This window comes from Cannabis sativa, chromosome 7 (genome assembly GCF_029168945.1).
Source record: "Cannabis sativa cultivar Pink pepper isolate KNU-18-1 chromosome 7, ASM2916894v1, whole genome shotgun sequence".
Lineage (NCBI taxonomy): Eukaryota > Viridiplantae > Streptophyta > Magnoliopsida > Rosales > Cannabaceae > Cannabis > Cannabis sativa.
In genome coordinates, this window is record NC_083607.1 from 33,381,512 (window position 1) to 33,407,455 (window position 25,944).

General features: G+C 41.4%; 2 protein-coding genes and 1 non-coding gene across 3 annotated transcripts; 1 reads left to right on the forward strand and 2 right to left on the reverse strand.

Moving 5' to 3' along the window:
- Positions 1-3,954: 3,954 nt before the first annotated feature.
- LOC115696671 (uncharacterized) lies at positions 3,955-4,302 on the reverse strand. Its single transcript, XM_030623561.1, has one exon. The coding sequence runs from the start codon at positions 4,300-4,302 to the stop codon at positions 3,955-3,957; it is 348 nt and encodes a 115-aa protein (XP_030479421.1).
- Positions 4,303-6,465: 2,163 nt separating this feature from the next.
- Positions 6,466-6,819, reverse strand: LOC115696670 (uncharacterized). Its single transcript, XM_030623560.1, has one exon. The coding sequence runs from the start codon at positions 6,817-6,819 to the stop codon at positions 6,466-6,468; it is 354 nt and encodes a 117-aa protein (XP_030479420.1).
- A 1,050-nt stretch (positions 6,820-7,869) lies between these two features.
- Positions 7,870-7,976, forward strand: LOC115698377 (small nucleolar RNA R71). The gene has a single exon (XR_004008128.1). It is a non-coding gene; the product is annotated as a small nucleolar RNA R71 (small nucleolar RNA).
- Positions 7,977-25,944: the final 17,968 nt, after the last annotated feature.

The following is a 25,944-nucleotide window of genomic DNA, read 5'->3' on the forward strand; positions in this document are numbered from 1 at the left end:
GCGACTGAGTTACAATGTACACACTTTCTATATCTTCAGTCAGAATAGTGAATGCATTGTATTTTCCATGGTTCTCCTGGGGATCTTGTTCGGGTTTGTCAGTGAACTTTCCTTTCTTCCCATTCCCTTTCTTGTGGTTGTTGCTGGAACGCTTGCCACATGAGCTTGAATTACTTGGGTAGTGAGGAAGTTTGGCGGATGTTCCAGTAGGAGGAGCCTTTGACTTGCCGGGCTTTTGCTCACCTTTCGCTCGTTGAATGGCTTCTTCGAGCTTCATGAAGCCTTCGGCTCGGTCAAGCAAATCACTCATTGAGTCTACCGGCCCGTTCTTCCTTATATCCTTCCAAAGTTCATCGAGGACTTCGATGACCCCCAATATCGCAGATAACTTTCCATCTTCAGTCACCCGTTAAACTTTGGTCGCCTCCGTCATGAATCTGCTGATGTATGCCCGGAGTGGCTCCCCTGGTCGTTGCTTAACTTTGACAAAGTCTCCAAAATGCAATGGAAGTTGGCGTGAGGAGGATAATTGTGCATGGAATTCCGAAGAGAAGGTTTTCCATGAACTAAACTTTCAAGGAGCCAACTTGAAATACCATTGCTGAGCGGCTTCCGACAGAGTGGCAGGGAAGATTCTGCAGCATACATTTCCTTGTACCCCTTGTAAATCCATTTGCATTTTGAAGTACTTGAGATGGGAAAGGGGATCTTCTCTCCCTGTACATCTTCCACGTCAGCATTTTGAACATGTGGGGTAATGGCAGGAGATTGATCTCAGGTGAGAAAGGAGTTTCGCGTGCTCGGTCCAGCTCAAGATCATTGTTTCTTTGTCTAGCCATGCCGTGAAACATATTTTTTAGTTCGTCTAGCTGTGCCTGTACGGCTGGGCTGAACTGCTCGGCATTCTGGTCAATTTGAATTACGTCAGCATCTTTTTGAGCGGGAATTTGAGTACGGGTTTCGGGCTGCATGATTGTCGCGACATTCTGTTCGTCTACTCCCGTCCTTCTGTATAGATCATTCCTTAGGTCATGGGTTGTCCCCAACCTTTCGAACATAGAAGTGGTTGGCTGCCTCATCGATTTATTCGCTTGGTTGACAGGTGGAATGGCACCATTGATCTGGTTGGAACCATCAGGTTTGACTTCTCCTAATGAATTACCAAACAAGGTCTGCTCGCCTACCGCTAGGCCCACGAGTGGAACTCCTGATCGGGGATTGGGCGGCTGACCATTTGCAGTCTGGAAAGTATTCATTGTTGGATCTTCATCCGTCTCACCCAGAGGAATGACATTCGGAGGTTGCTGACCTACAGTTTGGTAGGCTTTTTGTATCAGCACGGTAGCTTAACGACTACGATTTTTTGATCTCTGCATGGTGAGCCCTTAACGCCTCCATCTCTCTATCCCTCCATTCGGCGAACATACGCCTTTGTTCGTCGAACATGAGATTTACTACAGTACGTAATTCATCATGATCATGATGTAGGGTGTTGTTATGATTCTGCATGAGTCCAAGAGTGTCGCGGATATTTTGTAACTCAGTGGCATCTCCGATGGTCGTCTGGGCATTGGTTCCAGGCAGAATAGTTGTGTTATGAACGCCCTTGTTGGGTGCAGAACTATTATTCCCAGTCTCTTGCACACCAGTCGCGATTTCATCTATAGGAGGTGTTACACCATTCTCCACGTTCGCCGACTGTCCAGGATTAACAGCTGACGAAACCCTTGTGTTTTTTGGGTTTTTCAATGCAGGATCCACCATCTGTGAATTTGCTGGATCAGTCAGGCCTCTACGAGTTTGCACCATCGTTTTTGTGGTTAAGATTTTGAATAGAGAGCGATTCTTGATTCTTCTCTCAATGAAAGCACCAAAATGTTGACCTCACTTTTAGCCAACGACAACGAGTCTATTTTAATAAGCAATAAGTGATTTGTAGCAATAGATATATGATAAAGCAATGTAAAGACACATGAATTTTATAGAGGTTCAGCCCTGAGCAGTTCGGTAATAGCCTAATCCTCGTTATTTGTATTGACTTAAGATCAAGGAGAAAGATTCCTTTTCTTATAGCTCTTACAACAGTATCTTTGAATATATAATTCTTAGATAATATATTTAGGGTATAGTCTTAGCTCAACTGCTTTTCGACCTATTTCCCAGTGAATATGCATCACTATTTATATGGCTAGTAAGCTTGGAGAGGAAGAGTTTCCCCTCTCGTTACAATGCGTACAAATAAAAAGATCGTGGGATCAATGCTGAATACAAGGATCGTGGGATTGAGGATGAATACACTGGTAGTGGGATGTGTGTATGCCATATCCACGTAAATTGCTCCCTAAGTTATAGAAATTGTGTTGATGACTCAGATGCGAAAGCTGAATTCGCTAAGTGTTGGTCACTCTACGTGGATTGCTGAATACTTTACTCTGGGCATGCTAGCGAGATATCTTGCTCGAACTATGCTTCCTGAGCAGATGTTCCAAGTGGATTCCACGTGTCACCATTCATGTGATGCCACGTCAGAGTGCAAAAATTGGGATAACAAAATGCAAAATACAATTTCACTTATGCCAAATTTTTAGCATAAGAGTTTATTAATTTTAAGTTCCACCTATCCATGATTATAAGAATAATCTCTTTGATTACAATCCTTTTGTTTAAAAGAAACACCCTTTGACTCCAATTACGATAATATTAAACTTTGAGGTAAATTTTGGGAGAATTGGAATGAATTTAGAATTGTAGCTGAACTTAGTCAAATTAATTAACTGAGCTGCCTACATACCTTCTTTGTGAAAGATCAAGCTACTTGTAGTTTAGAATACATTGTTTTTAAATTTGAATATAAGAATTCTGGTAGATGACTCTCCACAGTGATGTATTAAATAATATCCCAAAAATCACACTAATTTCACAAGATTCTCCAAAAATCAAAATTATATATTAACAATTGCATAGATAACTATAAGAAATTGTTTACCTCAATGAGAATCTCCTTCACTCTACCTCCATTGAAGAAAACCTTGAAGTTCTTGAGGTAGATGATGATGAATAGTGAGATTTTTGAATTTGGGTGAAGTTTAGGGATTTGGATATGGTTTTTGAGAGGAAAAGAGTGTTTGATGAGAGAAAAAGTGTTTTAGAGAGATTGGGGATGAATAATTATGAAAAGATTGGAAGAAAAAGGGTTTTGATGAGATAAGATTGAAGAAATTCGGTTATGGTGAATGAGTTTTCGGAGGAGGTGTTTTAGGGTTGTGAAAGGGGTTATGATTTTTGAAAAATCGTATTGCCCCTTTTAAAAGCGTTAGGGCATTCTGTCCGCAGCCACAAGTGGTCTCGCTGCGGCGAGATGAGGTGAGAAAAACATGCTCTCTGTAGTCGACTTATGGCCGCGACTGAGGTTGTGCTCGCTGCGGCAAGATAGCCTTCAAAAAAATAGGCTTTCTGTAATCGACTTATGGCCACGGCCAAGGTTGTGCTCGCCGCAGCCACTGGGCAATGCCCAGAAAAATTATTTTTTTCCTTTTTTTTTTAACAGTACAAAAATAAAAAAAAAACCAATATTCAGTTTACAAGTTTAATAAACGTAAACCAACAAGAAGAAACAAGAAAAGTAATTAAAACTAAAAAAAAATAAGAGAGTTCAACTAAAACACCATGAAAACTTGGGTTGCCTCCCAATAGCGCTGTCTTTTTCGTCATATAGTCGGACGTTGACTGAGTTCTTCAAAGAGGCGCCAAAATCATGGCAGACTTGGCTTGGTGAAAATGACCTCCCAAGTAAAGCTTTAACCGCTACGCATTGACCTTAAAAGTCTCAGGGCTTTCGCCTTTTAGTTCTACAGCTCCATAGGGAAACGCCTTGACCACTGTAAATGGTCCCGACCACCTTGACTTTAACTTAACAGGAAACAATTTCAACCTTGAATTGAAAACTAAAACTTGCTACCCAGGTTGAAACTCCTTTTTGACTAAGCTTCGGTCATGCCACTTCTTCGTTCTTTCCTTGTAGATCTTCGCATTCTCATAAGCCTCATTTCTCAACTGCTCCAGCTCATTCAAATGCAGCAATCTTTTCTTTCCTACAGCTTCCAAGTCCATGTTGAGGGTCTTCATAGCCCAATAGGCCTTATGCTCTAATTCCACCAGCAGATGGCAAGCTTTTCCAAATATCAACCTATACGGTGACATCCCGATAGGTGTTTTAAACGTTGTTCTATAAGCCCACAGTGCATCATCTAGCTTTCGTGACCATTCTTTCCTTGATCTTTGCAGTGTTTTCTCCAATATCATCTTTATTTCTCGGTTAGAAATTTAAGCTTGGCCGTTGCTTTGTGGATGGTAGGGTAGAGCAGTTCTGTGGCGAACGCCATATCTAGATAGGAGTGCTTCAAACTGTTTATTGCAGAAGTGACTCCCTTCATCGCCTATGATTGCTCGGGGAGTACCGAACTGAGTAAATATATTCTTTTGAAGGAAGGTAAGAACTGTTTTATAGTCATTGGCTGGAGTAGCCGCAGCTTCAACCCATTTTAAAACATAATCCACAGCTAATAAGATGTACAAATTGCTAAAAGAAGAAGGAAAAGGACCCATGAAATCTATCCCACAAACATCAAACAATTCCATTTCCAGGATTCCTGTTAAAGGCATTTCATTTCTCCTACAGATATTTTCTGTTCGCTGACAACGATCACATGCCTTTACAAAGCCATTAGCATCCTTGAAAAGAGTAGGCCAAAAGAATTCGCTTTGCAGTACCTTTGCAGCAGTTCTTGTGCCACTAAAATTTCCCCCACATGGTAAAGCATGGCAATGGTTTAGAATAGAATATATCTCCTCTTCAGGCACACATCTCCTAATTATCTGATCGGCATAGTGTTTGTAGAGAATTGGCTCTTCCCAATAGTAATGCTTTACCTCAGAAAAGAATTTCTTTAATTGTTGACGAGACAACTCAGTAGAAGTTATATTGGCAGCCAAGAAGTTGACATAGTCAGCATACCAAGGTACCATCAGGTTTTCCTTCAAACTAAAGAATTGTTCATCAGGAAATTCTTCATTTATTTCCACCTCTTTTGCATTTTGGGTTTCTTCTAATTCTAGTCTTGACAGATGATCTGATACTAGATTTTCAGTCCCCATCTTATCCTTTATCTCTATGTCAAATTCTTAGAGTAGAAGTACCCACCGAATCAGCCTGGGTTTTGCATCCTTCTTGGTCATAAGGTACTTGATTGCTGAGTGGTTTGTGTAAACTATCGCCTTATTTCCAATTAGATAGGGCCAGAACTTATCACATCCAAACGCTATTGCAAACATCTCTTTCTCCGTCGTGGGATAATTTAGTTGAGAATCATTCAGGGTTCCACTAGCATAGTAGATTGTATAGAACACCCTATCAACCCGTTGACCCAAGACCACTCCGATTGCGTAGTCACTTGCATCACACATCAACTCGAAGGGAAACTCCCAATTTGGTGAAGTGACTATTGGTGATGAAATTAATTTCTCCTTAAGAATTCGGAATGCCTTCATACATTCTTCCCCAAACTCAAAAGGAACCCCATTAACAAGTAGATTGGACAACGATTTTGAGATCTTTGAGAAGTCCTTAATAAATCTTCGGTAGAACTAGCATGACCCAGGAAACTTCTTACTCCTTTCACAGACACTGGAGGCGGTAAATTCTCTATTGTTGACACCTTGGCTTTATCCACCTCAATACCTGCCTTTGAGATCTTGTGTCCCAAAACTATCCCTTCTGTTACCATAAAGTGGCACTTCTCCCAGTTTAGGACCAAGTTTGACTCTTCACATCTGATTAACACCTTCTCCAAATTCTCTAGGCAATGATCGAATGAACAACCAAAGACTGAGAAATCATCCATAAAGATCCTCCAATCAGTAACCGTTATTGTGGGAATCAATTCGTTCTTTTTGGACCTAATAGAATCTTGCATAGAGATCTTTATGGATGATTTCTCAGTCTTATTGTGCAATAGCCTTATTGTGCGCTCGAAGTACTCTAAGCAACCTATCAGACTCCACACCAGAAAGTGAAGCTGACACTATCACTGGAAGCTTCTTATCTTCTCCCAAGACCTCATATCATAGATGATTAGGAAGCACCTTCAACTATAGCTCCGGAGGTTTCTCTGTAGATGGCACAAGCTCCCTCGGCACAACCCCCAACTCTTTATAATACTTCTTATTCAGTGGTCCATAAGAATCGAGCCATTTATCATACTCCCTTACCTCCAGCCCTTCTTGCTCAGTCAAATCATCCTCAATTAAGCTCAGTTCTAAAGGATCATCTATCAACTTTTTCTTTTCCACAATGGTATCGATCAAATCAATAAAGAAACAGTTATCACTTGCCTTTGGGAAAGTCATCGCCTTTAGCACATTGAACACCACTTCTTCCCCTTGCACTCGCAGCTTCAATTCACCCTTCTAAACATCAATCAACGCTTGGCCAGTTGCCAAGAATGGTCTCCACAATATAATTGGGACATTGCTGTCTTCTTCCATATCCAGAACAATAAAATCAGCTGGAAAAATAAACTTATCAACTTTTACTAACACATCTTCGATTACTCCTCTGGGATGAGCTAGAGATCGATAAGCCAATGGCAAGGTTACTATAGTTGGCTTTGCTTTCCCCAACTGCAATCTTGTACAAACTGACAGAGGCATCAAGTTAATGCTATCTCCAAAATCACACAATGCATTTATCCCTTCTATTCCCCCAATAGTACTAGGAATGGTGAAACTTCCAGGATCTCTGAGTTTAGGAGGAAGTTTCATCTGTATTATGGCGCTACAGCTTTAAGTCAATGCCACTTTTTCATAGTCCTCCATTTTCCTCTTCTTTGACAAGATCTCCATCATGAACATCACATAACTGGGCATTTGTTCCAAGGCTTCAGCAAAAGGGATGTTGATGTGCAACCTTTTAAAGACCTCTAGAAATTTTGAAAACTGCTTGTCTAGATTGGTCTTTCGGAGTCTCTGTGGGTATGGTATTTTCACATGATGATCTATATTGATTTGTGGAGAGTCTTGTTCTGGTGTAGGACTTTAGTATTCTTCTTTTCTGTTGATGATGGCACCGGTTGATCCTGAATTTCTTCTTCCACTGGTTCTCCCCCATCAGGCCCTTCATACTTCTTCCCACTTCTCAAGGTAATTTCCTTGCAATTTTCTTTGGGATTTACCTCAGTTGTACTAGGAAAATTTCCCTGAGAACGGGTTTTTATCTAAGTTGCCAATTGCCCCATCTGATTTTGTAGGTCTTTAATGGATGATCTTGTCTCAGTCATAAATTGTAGCAATAAGTCTGTCTGAAGACCAGAACTCCCACTAGACCCTTGGTGCTGTGGTTGTTGTTGGTTCTGCGTCTGATTCTGATTCCTCTGTTGATATAACCCAAAATTCCTTCGATTCCCCCCTTGATTGAACCCATAGTTGTTGTTCTGAGAGTAATTTCCAATGGCTTTAGCTTCATCCATTGGCAAACTATTCACATCTTCTGGGTATTCTGCATAGGGATGAAGACCTCCACACAACTCACAAACCAGCTGAGCTTGTTTTGCTTGCACAACTATCAATTTAGTTAGGGCCTCTACCTGAGCTGTCAACTTAGTAATGGCATCTACCTCCAGCATACCGGCCACCTTCTTTGTTTGACTTCTCTCAGTTGGCCACTGTTGATTATTCAGGGCCATCTCGTCTAACAAATCTTAAGCTTCATTTGCACTCTTCCTCATGAATGCTCCACTAACTGCAGCATCTATGAGTGTTCTGGTGTTACCAACCAACCCATTATAAAAATTGTGAACCAGCATCCACTTCTCAATGCCGTGATGAGGACATTTTTTGATGAGGTCCTTAAACCTCTCCCAGGACTCATGGAGAGATTCATTATCTAACTGACAAAAGTTGTTGATTTCTCCCCGCAGTTTAGCAGACTTTACTAGAGGAAAGAATTTAGACAGAAACTTTGTTGCTAAGTCTGTCCATGTTGCTATAGAATTCGGTGGCAATGAAATCAACCAACTCTTGGCTCACTGTCAGCGAGAATGGAAAAAGTCTCAAACGGATGTCATCATCACTAACCCCGTTGACCTTGAAAGACTGACATAACTCCATGAAGTTTGACAAGTGCAGATTCGGATCTTCAAAAGGGAGTCCACCAAACTCGACTGAAGACTGCATCATTTGGGGTATTGTAGGCTTAATTTCAAAGTTATTAGCATCTACGGCGGGCGACATGATGCAAGACTGAACCCCCGTAAGAGTTGGGAGAATGTAATCTCTCAAACTGAGGCCATTTGGTTGATCTTCAACGGCACCTCTATTATTACCATTGTTACCTCCATTATTTGCAGCATTAGCGTTATCAGCCATGATTTCTGGTGTTTCAGCCGTTGCTCAAACTCTTTCTTGCCTCTTGTTCCTTCTGTTTCTCCTACAAGTCTTCTCGATTTCAGGATCAACGGGTAATATAGCTCCTTGTCCTTGACGGCGCATACACCTAAAATTCCTGAAATAGGCAAAGATAATGTTGAAGGAAACAGATTAGCAATTAGCAGGAAAAATAAATCAAAGTAGAATTTAATCTAATCTTATGTAATATCAATCTTTAAACAATTTCCCGGCAACGACGCAAAAAACTTGTTACGAATTTTATAAATAATACACAAGTGTACGTAATCAAGTAGTAAGCTAACACAGGTGAGGTCGAACCACAGGGAATTGGACTGAGTACCACTAGATTAAATCTAAGTTTCTATTTGGCAAATCAATATTTTTTCAAGTTCAATAATCGAATAAGAATTCAAGAAGCTAAAAGAGACAATAAAAATTAATCAGAAATGAGAGGATAGGGAACAGAATCCTGTTGATAGGTTTACCCAATTGTTAATGCCTAATTACTATTCCAGTTCTTGTTGTGAATGACAGATTATTCAAATTACCCTAGCTCTTTTCAGATCTTCTAGGTTCTAGATCTCCTGCTCTCTAATTAATCTCTTTATTAGAATTTCCTAAAATCTGCATTCAGCAATAATCTAAGAGGTCACAAAAGTCACGTAAATACCGTCGTTCCACAAAAACTTAGGTTATCCAAATTTTAGCATTCTCAATTCTCACTTTTCAGATTTTGAATTGAGATCATAGACATGCAAAAGGTGATCAAGCTTTAACATGGAAATAACACAAATAAGGATAATACACAATCAAAATGACCATGAATGGCAATTACCATTAACTAGGGCAAACTTTAACCAATATTCATCATCTTCCCTAAATGGAAGATTAGCTCATGTTCAAATCCATAACTGTAATACCCTAGAGTTATGAAATGGATTAGCAAAACCCTTATTAGATAATTATGAATAATTTAGGAATTATATTATTACATAGTTAAATTTTTGTGAATTAATATGATTTATAACATGGTAAGACCCCGTTGGTAAGCTAGGGGCATTTTGGTAATTATGACACGAGAAGGGTAAAATGATAAACTTAATTTAATTACGTGCTTAATGAAACTATATTATTATATAGTATGCTTGTGTTGTCTTTTCAGGTGTGTTCTGACAGGTTGGTTCAGGGCTGCTCCAACCAGAATTCTGGTTGGAGTACAACGGGAAATGCTGAATTTTGTTTTGGCCATAACTTTTGACTCGGGACTCCGTTTTGGGAGTTCTTGTTGGGTTTTATGCTCTAAATAAAACTCATTTCAATATAATCAGATTTACTTATTAATAAAGATCATAAATAACATTTAATGTTGCATGGTTCACATGATTTATTTCATGATTATATATACATAATGTATGAATTCTATTTAAGTCCAGAACATATGAATTTGTTAATGATTATAGTGTTGGCAGCACAGTGGAATACAATCTTAATTATATGTTCGAAAGTTTATTCCCTGATTTGTCAGTTCAATAGATTTAGACTGACATGATAATCAGCGATAGGTATTCTTACACCTTGGATAAGTGTTATGTCCTTTCCAGGGCATTGGCAAAGTTTACCAGTATCGGATGTATGGAGTATACATCGGGAGGGATCGATATTGAACTTTGATTAGATATATTAAAATTTACCGTAATATCTATTCAATTCAATATCACCCATTGATTCTAGATCATATGATCTTAATCCTGATATGTTTAGGTTCGATATCAAGAGTATTATACATGTTCTTTCATTTGTTAGTTAAGCCTACTTTTGGGTCAGGGTGATACGTACATTTTGGGAACATGATAGTATAATTGAGTAGGAGCGCTAACATAAATATGAAATCTATAACTTCTATAGGAATTTAGAAGTGAAACGATGATATCCTTCGAGCTTGCCTAAACAGAGATAAATGGTGGAGATCTCATTTCACTTCGCTGAAATATCATTTGTACGGAGCTAAGTGTTTTAAGGATAAAATACATTGAAGGTGTAACGGTAATTTAGTGCCTATTCAATGTAGATTATCTATTAGAGGGTCATTAATCAAATTAGAATTATAACAATGGATAACTAATAGCGTATCTATATCGTGGAACATATAGAGCGTTCTATATGACTGAGAGTGCAATTCCAAGTTCTAAGTGTGGATTCAATAAGGAATTAATAAGTTAGGGAATTTACTTGGTAAATTCGGACATTCCACATAAAAGCCCTACAACACCTAGGGATTTGACCATGCATTACCCATGGTATATTCATTGGGAATACCCAACTTTATTGGTAGTTACAGAAATACATGTACTATAATCCTGGGAATCACCCCACCAAAAAACACTATAAATACCCCCTGAAAGCTCATTAATGGGGTGGAGAATTTTGGGTTGCATAAGTGCAAGAAGAGTAAATACTCACCAAGAACATTCTCTGTATTTAATACACTCATAAATACATAAACTCGTGGACTGAGGCTCATTAACGCCCCAACCACGTAAAAATCCTTCTCTTAATTTCTTACAGCTCTTTAATCTTCTATTATTTTATTGGTTGTCGAAAACCTCGGTCAACATTTCGGTGCTTTCATTGAGAGCTGAAGAAAGCTTCTGCAAACACACCACATATTACAACAATGGTGGAGACTCGAGCACTCGTCAACCTCGCCCTGTAGAAGATGCTCAGGACCCGAATGAGGACGACGTAGCCTCAAGAGCAGCTGAGGGCTCCGAGGAAGAAGAAGGAATTCCTGATGATGATTACGAGGGAAACCTCGATGAGTACGCCTACGATGACGGGAGCTACTCAGAGTTGGTGCTTCTAAGACAAAAGGCTGTCGATCATGAAGCTGAGTTCGCAGCCCAAAAAGCACAAAACCAAAAAGTGCAAGGGGTAATGCTAGCCATGCAAAAAGCCATGGAGGCGGCTGGCATCCAAGTGCACCTGAAGGCTATGTCTGCTGGACTTGGCAAGGAACCGGAGGAATCCTTGCCTAGTACCCAACAGCAAAAGTCTTGGGAACCAAGCCCTATAAGGTATCCCGCTGAAGGGAACCAAAAGAAAAACCATACCTCTACCCCTGGGAGAAAGAAAAAGGCGCAGGATCCGCGAAAGGTCCGCTCAGATTTCCCGAAAGGGAAAGGTCCGTAGAGGGGCAAATTCCAAAAAGGAAATCTTGGCCCTCAGGATCGAGAGGACCGAAAAAGCGTTTCCGTGCACCAGGAGCCCGGAGGTAGAGGGAGGAGGGGACAGAAATGTCCTCTCGTAGATTTGAGAAATCAAATCAATTGGAATCAAGGTGACCTCTGGGATCACCTTGACCAAAAGAAATACAGACCCGCGGTCTCCACGGGAACGTTAAATGAAGGAATCATTGCGGAACTCACCATACTCTGAAAAGATATCGCCCGAGTCTCCCAGAGACAGAAAGGCGATGACTCTGACTCAGACTATGAGGACCGGGAGCCCTGTGCTAAGCACATCCTGGAAGCAGAGCTCCCTAAGAACTTGAAGATGCCCGAAATGGCACCTTATACCAGGAACTCTAATCCAAGCGACCACCTGTCGCGGTTTAACCGTGTCATGATAGTCATGAGAGTCAACAATGACGCAAAACGTCTGTGCTTCCCGCTTACTCTAAGTGGGTCCGCGAAGGTATGGTTCAAGAAACTGGAGCCAGGATCTGTGGGTTGTTGGAACAAGTTACAGACCAACTTTCGGAGATAGTTTGTCGCCACAAGAAAGGTCAACCTGGAGGTCAGTGCCTTGACTAACATCAAGCAGCTGCCTACAAAGACCATAAAAAGCTATATAAAGAGTTTCCGAGAGGAAGCCTCAAGACCAAGAAAGTTGATGACAGACAACAGCTTGCCCTTCTCTAAGCAGGCATCCGTACAGGGACTCCATTTTGGAACGAACTACAGCAGGAAGGAGCCGCAAACCTTTAGGACTTCCAGAAAAGAGTCCAAAAATACATCAACCTTGAAGAGGCCCAAATAGTGGCCTATGGAGGATACTATCCCACCGAGATAGCAGGGTATATGCCCGAAGCCCCGCCGTCGTGTACTGTCCTGACCGGGGCTCCACCAATGAGCGGCATACAATTCTCTGCTACTCCCGGATACAGTCAGAGCTAGGCCTTGGCCCTCGCATCGTCCCATTTTGGAAATCTCTCGGGGATAAATGGACAAGCTCCCTCGAACTCTGCTCCAATCGCCAGCCTGGCAGGTCCTTCCTAGGGCTCGAGGAGTAAACGATCCTCCAACGGCAGCACCCGGATGGAGGAGAAGCGACAAAAGAGGGGATACACTCCATAGTACACCCAGTACACGGAGTTGACGGACTCCCAAGAGCGTGTGTACTTTGCTACTAGGTAAAATACGCACTACCAGAGACCACCTCCCCTGTACAAGGATAGCTCCCGGAGGGACCCCAACAAAATATGTGACTACCACAATGACATTGGGCACAACACCAATGAATGCAAAAATCTCAAGGATGAGATTGAAAACCTAATCCGATTGGGGCACCTCTATGAATGGATTAAGAATCGGCTGCCTCACCTTAATTTGGGTCAGACGACAGGGGCTTTGCCACAGGGAGCACCAGGGGGTGCAGCAGGAGTATTGGCTCCAGTTGCTCCCACCGGAGATGCCCAGCATATCCCTAGTCTACCACCCAGACCCAATGGGACAGTGGCCATGATGTCAAGAAGACCCCATATTGGAGGAACTACCCGTAAAGAATTGAAGCGGTATGTGGGAGCGGTGAAGCACAATGAGGTTTGGGAGGTTACCCAACTCCCAGCTCAAAGGCCCCGGCTAATGGATCAACCCATCACATTCACGGAAGAAGACGCCAAGACGGTGCATTTTCCCCACCATGATCCGTTGGTCATCGAGACCCCCATCGCCAATAAAGTAGTGGCCAGGGTCTTGATCGACAACAGAAGCTCCGTGAATCTACTTTTCAAAGAGTCCTTCACCGCAATAGGCCTGACGGACCGAGACCTTTCACCCAGTGGTTCCCAACTCATGGGGTTTTAACGGAACGACACTTATCCCAATGGGGAAAGTGAGACTTCCCGTCACCTTGTGCCCGGACACCCCCGAAAGCACGTTCAAATACTGCACTTTCGTGGTCGTAGACTGCCCGACCGCTTACAACACGATCCTCGGTCGACTGGCCCTGGTAGATTTCGGTGCAGTCACGTCTATACGACACTTGTGCTTAAAGTTCCCAACCTAGGAACCTGAAATAGTGACGGTGAGAGGCAATCAGGGGGAGGCGAGGCAATGTTACAACGTTGCAACCCACCTGCCCGTACTGATGGTCCGGGAAACCATTGAGCCAGAAATGGCTGAAGAATATGAGTTGGATCCCCAAGTGGGGTTCGAGAAAATTGTACAACCGATGGAGGATGTCGAGGAGATAACAGTGTGCGACCTCGACTCCACCAAGGTACTCCGGCTAGGAAAGAGCCTAGATTCGGAGGAAAAAGAAAAAATAATAAAAATACTGAAGGGCGCCTTAGAGATTTTTGCATGGCGCCAAGAGGATATGACTGGCATAAGTCTGCACGTCATCACCCACGTCCTCAACGTCAACCTAGACATGCCACCGGTCTAGCAAAAGCGACGCCCCCTCGATTCAGTAAAGGTCGAGGCCTTAGAGAAAGAGGTGGACAAGCTTTTAACGAACAACATGATCCGCAACGTATACTACCCAGAATGGCTAGCTAATCCGTTCCTGGTGCCGAAGCCTAACGGGACTTGGAGAGTTTGTATAGATTTCACGGATCTAAACAAAGCTTGTCCGAAGAACTGCTTTCCGCTGCGCAGGATCGATCAGATGGTAGACGCCACTTCTGGATTCAAACTACTGTCCTTCATGGATGCCTACGCTGAGCACAACCAAATAAAGATGCACACGGCGGACCAAGACTGCACTAGCTTCAGGACCGATAAGGGGGTATACTGCTACCTGGTCATACCTGGTCAACCAGATGTTCAAAGGCCTCTTGGGGCGAAACTTGGAGGTGTACGTGGACGATATGCTCGTCAAGTCTAAAGCATGCAATAGCCATGCAGGCGACTTAGAAGAGTGTTTGGAGGTAGTCCGATGATACGGAATGAAACTTAACCCAAAGAAATGCACCTTTGGGGTCAAATCAGGAAAGTTCCTAGGCTTCATTGTCAGCCAGAGGGGGATTGAGGCAAACCCAGAAAAAATTCAAGCTCTCCTGAGCATGCCATCCCCCAAGAAGCATAAAGACGTGCAGAGCCTAATCGGAAAGGTCGCTGCCCTGAGCCGTTTTGTCTCCCGGTCCACAGACAAGTGCATCCCCTTCTTCAACATATGGAAGAAGTGCCAAAAATTTGAATGGTCAGACGAGTGCGAGGAGGCATTCAAAAAGTTGAAAGAACATATGGCCAAGCCTCCGATCCTGTCAAAACCCGTTCTTAGAGTGGACCTATTCCTATATATGGCTGTCTCCGAGCACGCGGTCAGCGCTGCCCTAGTCCGGGAAGAAGAGAAAACTCAGCATCCCGTGTATTACGTCAACAAGCGCATGATAGGAGCGGAGACGCGGTACCCCATCATCGAAAAACTAGTTTTCTGCCTCCTAATGGCCTCAAGAAAATTAAGGCCATATTTTCAAGCGCACCCAATTAAGGTGTTGACCAATCACCCACTCCGGCAAGTCCTACAAAAGCCAGAAGCGTCCGGAAGGCTCCTCAAATGGGCAATGGATTTAAGTCAATTTGACTTACACTACATCCCCCGCATCTCCATAAAAGGCCAAGCCTTGGCGGACTTCATCACTGAATACAATGAAGCCGAGGCAACCGCGAATGCGCCGATACCATCGATCCCCACATGGAGAGTGTTTGTGGACGGAGCCTCCAATGAAAATGTATCCAGAGCGGGGGTTGCGATGATATCCCCGACCGGACTTCGACTCCAGGCAGCCCTACGGTGCGATTTCTCAGCTTCAAACAACGAGGCCGAATATGAAGCCTTGATAGCAGGCCTGAGATTAGCGAAGGCTGTAGGGGCCAAAAGAGTAGAAGTCTACAGCGACTCCCAGCTGGTTGTAAATCAGATATTGGGAGAGTATCAAACACGCGGCAAGCGAATGGCCGCATATGTAACAATAGTCCGGGAGCTGCTCCACGAATTCACGGACTACAAAGTAGAGAGAATCCCCCAGGAAAAGAACGCTCACGCGGACTGTCTGGCTAAGTTAGCTTCAGACAGTGAAATCAAAGGGCTGGGGGTGGTACCCGTGGAACGCTTGGCGAAGCCAAGCATCAAAGTAAAAGAGGCCATAATAATTGTTGGGCAAGAACCCAACTGGATGGTCCCCTTGATAGAATACATAACAAAAGGTGAGTTGCCCCAAGAAAGTGCACTATCTAGAAAGATTCAGTATCAGGCTCATCGTTATGTAATGATGGATCAAATTCTCTACCGAAGAGGACTCATCATGCCTTATTTAAGGTGTGTATCGGACCCTGAAGCTAGGCAAATTATGCTAGAGGTCCACGAAGGGTTCTGTGGAGATCATACAGGATGACCCAGTTTCTCAAAGAAAATATTGAGACAGGGATACTTCTGGCCAACAATGAAAAAAGATTGCATAGACTACGTCCAAAAATTTGATTCGTGCCAAAGCTTCGCGAACATACCGAGAGCTCCTCCCAATGAAATTACCCTGATGACTAGTCCCTGGCCCTTCACGGTCTGGGGAATAGATCTTATTGGGTTCCTGCCAAAAGGAAATGGAGGAGTAAAGTATGCAATAGTAGCAGTAGACTACTTCACCAAATGGACGGAGGCTGAGCCCATGAAGACTATAACTGCTAAAAAAGCACTAGACTTTGTTATCAAAAACATAGTGTGTCGATATGGCTTGCCTGACAAAATAGTCTCTAACAATGGAAAGCAATTTGACTGCGAAGAGTTTACTGACTTTTGCAACGAACACGGAGTAGTAAAAAGCTTCTCTGCGGTGGCAAGGCCGCAAACGAACGGACAAGCAGAAGCAGTCAATAAAATCCTAAAGGTCACCCTAAAGAAAAAGCTGCTGGCCTACAAAAACAAATGGCCCGAAGAGTTGCCAAGAGTGTTATGGGCCTACCGGACAACCCCCAGAACCACGACCGGCCACTCGCCTTTCTCAATTACGTACGGTTGTGAAGCGATGGTCCCGGTAGAAATGTTATTCCCGTCCCACAGGAGAACGACTTACGATCTAGCTACAAACCAAGCTTTACTACAAGAAGCGCTAGATCAAGTTGAAGAGCTCCGGGACGAGTCACAAATACGGATGGCAGCTTATCAAAAGAAGGTGACCAAATATTTTAACTCCAAAGTTAAAAATAGAAAATTCGCTATTGGGGATATGGTCTTAAGAAGAGTCTTCCCAGCCACCCAAGAACCCGGAGTGGGGTTACTTGGGCCAAATTGGGAAGGACCATATGAAATCGACGACGAAATCGGTTCAGGCACTTATAAGCTAAAAAGGATGGATGGAACCATTGTGCCAAGGGCCTGGAACGCCGATCACCTCAGAAAATATTACCAATAGTCCAAAAGTGTAACTTACGCTTTGTTTAAAGGGTTTGTACTGTCTAAGTGTATGCAGCCTCTGTATTTTAAATAAAACTGAGTGCCTTAAAAACAAAATTTCCATGCCACTCAGGGGGGTACTAGGGCATACCACACGGACAGACCAAAAACAGGCCAAAAGTAAAACATCCTGACCCAAAGGGCAGGTCCAAAAAGAAAAAAAAAGAGTATGCACGAAAAAAAGAGCATATGTATAAACATCCTGACCCAAAGGGCAGGTCCAAAAAAAAAAAAGAAATGTGCATCAAGAAGGATCGTATATATAAAAAAAATCCTGGCCCTAAGGGCATGTCAAAAAATATAAATATATACAAAGGGCCCGGGGAAAGGCCTTAACTATTGTTTCCCCTCAAAAAATAAAACAGCTATGTAAATAGAGATTGTCTTAAATAAAAGAGAATTAGCTGTAAATTAAAAAAAAAAAAGAGATAAGAAAAATCTGAGTTGTATTCGGAACGGCCTAGTGAATTCGAGGAGGAAGGCGAGGACCAATGCGCGCCTGCAGCATGGCGTCAAGCTTCTTCTTCTCCCAGAATTTGGCAATCATCTCCGCAGGTTTTGGGAAGAAGTCGAGCTTGATACTCTGGCCATTTGTTGACCAGGCCATATAGACGCCATCATCGAAGCGCTTAATGCAACGGCTGCAGGAGACAGGAGAAAAGAGCTCATCTTTCTTAGCCTTCTTCAAGGGTTGGTCTTTAAAATCCTTAAGCTCCTTCAGCTCCACGGCAAAGTTAGCCCTGGACTCCAAGTCCGCCTGATGCAATTCCTCTAAGGACTTCACCTTGGCAGCCATTTCGTCTAAGGCCTCCCTAGCCTCCAGGAGCTCGCGCCTGGCCTTGGCAACAGCCTCGCCCTCCACCCTCAGTGCTTCCCGGTGCTTGGCTTCCAGCCTATCCCTCCGAAGGACCTCCTCTCGGATCATCGCCTCCGCTTGGGCTTCCCTCTGCTTAGCCTCTTCCTCGAACTTGGACTTAGCAAGGGCCTCCCGTCGTGCAGCCTCCTCTTGGAACGCCCGCCTTTCAGCAGACAGGTCCTGCAGGGTCTTCACGACTTCGTCTATACCCCCAAATTCGGACAAGACAAAGCCGTGATTGACTAGGTTCTTGGAAAGGCGGCCGACCTCTGTAGCAAGCTGGAAAAGGAGGCAAGAGTGAGTAAAGGCCTTGAGAAAAATAATGAGAAAAGAAGTAAACCACGAAATACTTACCACAGTCAAGGAATGGCTGAGATCCTGAACTTGAAAGACGGAGTTCAAGGATGCACAAGCAGCGAACCGTTTAGGCGCGCATCGGGTTAGTTGGGAAACGAACTCACCGGTCATCTCCGCGGCAAAAGGAGCCAAGGTAGGCGCGAGGAAATGATTGAACCAGTCCGTCAGGGGGTCCAGGTTTAGATCCCACGGGTTCTAGTAGTTCTGATCGTTAAGGGAATTTTCCATTTCATCTGGCAAAATCCTCCTCAAGGCCTCCACCTCGGCATGCCCCTGGGAGTACTCGTCCATGGCGTAGTTGTACTTGGCTATCCGAAGCTCCTGCCTCGCCTCATCTCCGGGAACCAGAGTCAGCACAATGTTGGGAGGCACTGTAAATTCCTCCACCTCGGGAGGGATCCCTGAATCATGGCTCGGGGCCAGAGTATCCACTCTCCGCGGCCGTTTAGGTGCCTCCTCAGCTACCATTTTGCCTTTGCGCTTGCAGATCAGAGCAACCTCTTGCTCTTCTTCACCTTCTTCAACTTCCTCAGGAAGAGCCCATTGCTCTTCTTGACCTTCTTTAGCTTCCTCAGGAAGTACCTCCTCCTCATCCACTAAGTCAATAGTGGCTGGAGGGGCACTGGAAGAAGCCTTCATGGGGGTGACCATCTGGGAAGAAGTTGGAGGAAGGGAAGCATCAGGACTGTGAGCTCCAGCAAGGGTGGCCAAGATTGCCTCCATGGGAGCTGCTGCAACAAGAGAAAAGAGTTAAGTGTTAGAATATCTGTGAAAGCAGTAAACACTTAAAAAGCAATCAAGCTAGTCCTACCCTGACTCTCTAATTCGGCCCTAGCAAAGTTCTAAATCTTAATACTGGCTGCATCATCCCTGAGATAGCTGTCTGAGGGCCGGAACCAACTAGAAGAAAAATAGGCCGAAGGATCCAAGGAGCGGGCTCCGGAGGTCCAGAACCCATTCGGGACCGACATAACTAATCTCCTAAGTTGTAGAAATAATAATCCTTTGCATGATCCCCCCACGGGTCGAGGGCATCCTAAAACTAAGGAGACGTTCATCGAACCCAGCAGGCCTAAGGCTAGCATATTCGCTAACAGGAGGGACATAATGTATTGCTAAAGGGGACTTACCAGAGCTGGAAGTGCTCGTGTCAGGAGCCTCTGTATTCGGCACCTGGGCGATAGGCCTTGGCCTGGGAGCCCTCTTCTCAACTGGACTCCCAATGCGAAGGGATCTCCCGACAGCCGTCTGGCTCCTTCTCTCAACCGGGCTCCCAACGCAAAGGGGCCTCCCGAAAGCCACCTGGGCTTTAGTATAATCCTTTTCCTAGGCCTTCCGGTAGAGGTAATCTTGGTACTTCTTTTCCGCGGTGGCAATAATCTCATCCCGAAAGGTCTTCTGCGCGGCCGGAACCCTCACGTTCGGGAAGATGACCTTAGAAAGGTTGGAGTCCTCCACCGACTGGTGCACCAGGATCAGCTTGGCCTTCCGGCAGTTCTCCGTCGTCACCAATCCCCCGACGTCGAGATCCGCCCTATCATAAGTCGCGAAGGTCTTGGTCCGCTGAAGAAAGATCTGAGTAGGCCCGGTCCGCTTGTACGGAGGGATCCTAACCCACTCCGTAAGGAGCTCTGGGTGCTCAACAGCTCGAAACTCGGAGGAGAAGAAAAAATGATGGCGGTACTCTTTGACGTGTTTTTGCTAGTTATAAGGGACCACGCTCTCATTCGAAGGGTGGGCCCGGAAGCCGTAAAAACCATCCTTAAGTTTTTCCCCCTTCTTCGGGACAGAAACAACTTCGTAAAAATACAAAATCTCCGCCGGACTGGGAGATCCCCATCCCCGGGCGGAGTAAAAAATGAATAAGCCTGAAAGCATGCGGTAAGCTTGTGGAATAAGTTGGTATGGCGCAAGGCCGATAAATACAAGGAAATTAATAAAATAATCTTGAAGGGGAAGCATAGCCCCGGTCACCAAATGCGTCTGGCTCCAAGCTCCGAAGCCTCCATAATTGTGGTTGGGCATCTCCGCATCACGGGGCAGCCGGTGGTACGTCCCGAATGTCGCGGGTTTTATACCGGCCACCTCCACGATGTTCTCCAGTTGGTGAGGTCAAGTCAAAGTAGAGTGAAGCTCGGCCGCTTCCCATCCCGTGGAACGAGGTCTATACCCCTCCTGGGCAACGGGACGCACCATAACATCTTCCAAGGTGGCCAGACGCTTTCCTCCCTTCTTGGAAGATTTGGAACCGGATGCAGACATTTTGGTTCTGAAAAAGAGTTAAAATTCCAGAAATTAGGCCCCATACCAAACCCTAAATCAAAAAAGGGAATGGTGGTCCCCTAACCGCTGGAAAGAGGCCCCCTCCAGACGATTGTCAATAAGAAAGCCTTAGAAGGATTTCCTGGACAAAAGTCGGGTGCAAGAATCTCACAGATAGTGACATTGCGCATAAAAGGAAAAGGAAGAGGAGGGGCAGAAAATCGAGAAAGACAAAGTCTTCTCTATACCCTTGAAGGCCATCACGCAAAGAGTAAATGGGCCTTTACAAAAAATAATAATAATGTGTAACAAGAGTGACCCAAACAACAGAGAAGAGAAATCTAAACGTATTACGCGAAAACTCAAGGTGAAACATTCCCAGAAACTTCAAACGCTAGGCCCAAAAAAACAAATAAACAGTAAAGCATGCCATGAACACAAACAGTAAAGTGAGGGATGCGAAAAACTTACATGAAGTGTTGGAACTGGGGGTTGCTGTTGATCAACGAAGAAAAGTGGACTGACATTAACGAACAAAGGTTAAACAAAGAAATCTGCAAGTCTTTGAAGGTCTTCTGGTCTGAGGATTTCTTTCTCTCTGGAAAACTCGAAGAAATTTGGCGAGAGGATGAAAGTAACCAAATGAAGGAAAGGTGGTGGCTTTTATAGGCCAAGGTGCATGTGGAACAGGCACAATCACCTACCAATCGAACGGCTGGGGAGGCGCACGATTCGAATTCCCAAGAATCAACGGTTAGATTGATTCGTAATTAAGGCGGTGGAAACGTTTGAGTATCCGTCTGACACTAATTAATGCGCCGTATCAATCAATGGGAATGAAACGAATCAACGCCTGCAAAAAGTGAATCGCTGCAATAATGGTGATCATTAAATACACCTTCACGCACCCAAAGCACGTGCAAGGAAACGAAGAGTCAACCGGAGGCACTTGAACAAGCCTTGATTCATTTTTCAAATAAACAAGGCTTGGGGGGTAAATGTTGCCCCTGATTTTTGCCCAATATACGTGGACCAACCGGACAGGGACACGTGGACCAAAAGATCTTAGCATTTGAATTAATTGCTAAGTCTTTATGAAGAAAGGCAACATCCGGGAACTGCCTCTCGGAGAAGGCATACGAAGTCCCCTATGCTCCCGGAGGCCTAAGTAACATCAAAGCATCTCCGCGATGTGTCAGGCTTCCCCTGAGCAGTCATCTCGCATTTAATGCCGCATGGGAGGAAACGTGCGTTGGGTTTTATGCCCTAAATAAAACTCATTTCATATAATCATATTTACTTATTAATAAAGATCAGAAATAACATTATATGTTGCATGGTTCACATGATTTATTTCATGATTACATGTATATAATGTATGAATTCTTTTTAAGTCCAAAACATATGAGTTGGTTAAAGATTATAGTGTTGTCAGCACAGTGGAATATAATCTTTATTATATGTTCAAAAGTTTATTCCCTGATTTGTCAGAACACTGGATTTAGACTGACATGGTATATCAGCGATAGGTATTCTTACACCTTGGAAAAGTGTTATGTCCTTTCCAGGACATTGGCAAAGTTTACCAGTATCGGATGTATGGAGTATACATCGGAAGGGACCGATATTGAACTTTGATTAGATATATTAAAACTTACTGTAATATCTATTCAATTCAATATGACCTGTTGATCCTAGATCAAATGATCTTAATCCTGATATGGTTAGGTTCAATCTCAAGAGTGTTATTCGTGTTCTTTGATTTGTTAGTTAAGCCTAATTTTGTGTCAGGGTGATACGTACCTTTTGGGAACACGGTAGTGCAATTGAGTGGGAGCGCTAATATAAATATGGAATCTATAGCTTCTATTTGGCAAATAGAAGTAAGGGATGATTTCCTTCGAGCTTAACCAAACGAAGATAAATGGTGGAGATCTCATTTCACTTAGCTGAAATATCATTTATTCAGGGTTAAGTGTTTTAAGGATAAAATACATTGAAGGTGTAGCGGTAACAGTAGTGCCTTTTCAATGTAGATCATCTATATAGAGGATCATTGATCACATTAGGGTTATAACAATGGATAACTAATGACGTGTCTATATCATGGAACATATAGAGCGTTCTATATGACTGAGAGTGCAATTCCATGTTCTAAGTGTGGATTCAATGAGGAATTAATAAGTTAGGGAATTTACTTGGTAAATTCAGTTCGACTTATTGGAAGCTCGGTCATATAGACCCATGGTCCCCATACTAGTTAAGACCATACTGCTTGTAAGACTCAGTTAATTGATTTTAACTAATCAATTATAATTCTAAAAGTTCGACTATGTCTACTTTATGAATTCTCACAGTTTAAGGATGAAATCGTAAATAAAAGGGTTTCTAGGTTTACTTATTAATTGAGAGAATTTGCATGTCTAATTAATAATTATTTTAAATGACATTATTATTTAATAATATATTTTAGTTATTAAATAATTAGTTTTGGCATTTAAATGATTAGAATTAGAAAAATGGCATTTTGGAGAAATAGAAAGAAAATTGAGGAAACTACAAAATCCAAGTGAGACCGATGAAACCCTATTGCCGGCCACCTCTTTGTGATTTTCCCAATTATTATTTTCATTTTTAATTGCCATGTAATTGCTAATCAAAGCCTTGCAATAATAGGAAAGTGGTGGATCACACTAAATAAGACAGTTAATCAATTACACAGTAAATGAGGAGACTGTTTATTTAGAAAGTTGTGCTCTCCCTTTTCCCTATATAAAGCAACCCTTGTTCTCTTCTCTTGCATGTCTTTGTATGCTTCATAAGCCACGAAATTAAGAGAGAAAAAGAGAGAAAAATTTTGAAATCCTTGTGAGATGAGTAGTGCCCACACACATCAAGTGGTATCTCAATCATAATATGTAAGACTATGGAATTTCTGCATCAAAGAAGGAGAAAAGAAGATCCAGGTTCAGATCTTGGTGATGCTCTGCTACAGAAAGGAATCAAGGGCTAGAGATCTGAACGGAAGGAGTCATATTATTCCGCTGCACCCACTGTAAGGTTTTCTAACTTTATATGTGTTTATTTTCATGGTTTTAGAATTCATATTAGGTTGTTAATCCAACATACTTGTTAGTAAATCTAGATCCTTGTAAAATAATTTCCAACAACTAGCACCAGAGCCATGGTAATGATTTACTTTCATGTAATATGAATTAAAACGGTGATTTGCATGTTTTTGTGTTGATTTGGATGGTTTCATGTTGGTTTATGTGCTTATGTGATTAATGTATGTGTTGTACGAAATTTTTCCATGAAATATATTTTTTCAATTTTTTAAAATATTTTATTTGGATTCCTTGTGAAAAATTGAGCAATTTTCGTTTTTACAGAACTCGATTCCCATAAAAATTGAGAAAGATATGAATTTTGGAAGATTGGAAATCATGGTTGCTGCATGCAGCCTATCCTGGCAGTTCCCCACAAATTGCGAATTTTTGAGATTTTTTCCCCAAAAATCAATTTTTTTCATGGGATTGTTTTCCAAAATTCATTTTTCCTTTCTTAAATATTTTTAAATTGAAATGTTTCCAATTTTAAATATTTTCAATTTGGAATTTTTCCAATTTTTAAATATTTCTATTTTGGAATGTTTTCAATTTTAAATATTTCCTATTATGGTCAGATTTAAAATTTTTTTAACTTCTTTAATATTTATTTATTATTTAATTATAAGATTAGATATTCTGATATTTAAAATATTTTAAATTAAAAGATAACTTTGTCTTTTTATTTAAAATATTATATTAAAATTATCTTATATGACAAATCAAATAATTAATAAATTTGAAATTAACATAGATATTTTTATAGATATACTTACCATAATGTTTTTCAAATTCAAAAATTTGTTATTTTGTTAAATATATAATTATTTATAAATTATAAGTATAAAAATGATATTTTTTCTATATATATATATATATCATTTTTTCCTTATTAGAAATTTATAAATCATATCTTAAATATTTAAATAACATAGATATTTTTGTAGAGATTTTGACATATAATTATGGTATTTATTATTCATCTATTATTTTATTTCTAAAATAATAATTAATAAACCAAATCTATTTTAAAGTTGGTTTATTTTATTAAATTATAAGATCTGAAAGTGATTGAAGATTCTTTCCTTTCAAATCATTGATCTTATTAGATATTTAATTTGATTCAAATAAACCTATATATTTTAAAATTAGTTTCCTTTATTTGGTTAGTTTAAGAATAATAATTTAATTATATTAATATTTTATTTCACATCTGTTACATGGACAATGTTTGTTTATATATATTGTTTATTCAAAACTTTTTTTTAAACAAACCTATTATTTATCTGATCTAAATTGGTATGATTAACTTGTTGACAGATCCAATGATCTGATTTTAATCATATTCCAATTGTCAATAGATCTTATAAATAATTTGTAACAGGTAAATTTTGTACTTCTTTCATCTGTGTAAACCTAGTAACATGATAGGACCCATCCAAATCATTTGACCTGTGTGAGCCTATATGTTTGCTTTTGGGCTTAGATGCATATAGGAAGCCCATTTAAGTTTTTACTAAGTAAATGGACTCGGTTGCTAAAATAAATTTTGACATAAGGAAATTTATTTAGGTCCAATTAGATTTGGGCTTATTCAATGAATAACAATTATTTATTTGAAGGTTAAATTCCTCTCTTTTGGGCCTTGTGTGAGAGTTGGGGGCCATAGAAGTGGGTACGACATACTGAACCCAACTCCCCCTCACATGAACTACCCCAATTGTGAAGGCCCATTTGCCTTATTTAAATAATTGTATTAGGTTAATTATATTAGTCTAACCTAATTAAAATTGAATTAGCAACATAATTAACTTTTAAAATATATGAAATTTATTTTTCATGTAATATTTTAAAGTTAATTTTAGAAAAACACTTAGTCAATGATATATTCTAGATAGTTATTTCTAGTACTAGTTATTATTTCTAATATTAAATAAGAAAATATCATAGATTGTGAAATTAATTGTTTCCTAATTAATTTTGGTACAATCTAAGTTTAGTATATTTTCCTAGTATTAAACTAGAATTAATAATTAAGTTTCATCTTTACTTAATTATTTATTTCTTGAATTTAATACATTTAATTAAATTGAAAATTTCAATATCTAAGTTCATTTTCATCATGATACTTTAATATTGTTATTTTCATGTTATTTAATTAAAGTTGAAAATTATTTTAAGTTTAGAATCTTATTTCAGACTAACTTAAGTTTGAATAATTTTCAAAATATATTTTACTTTATTTTA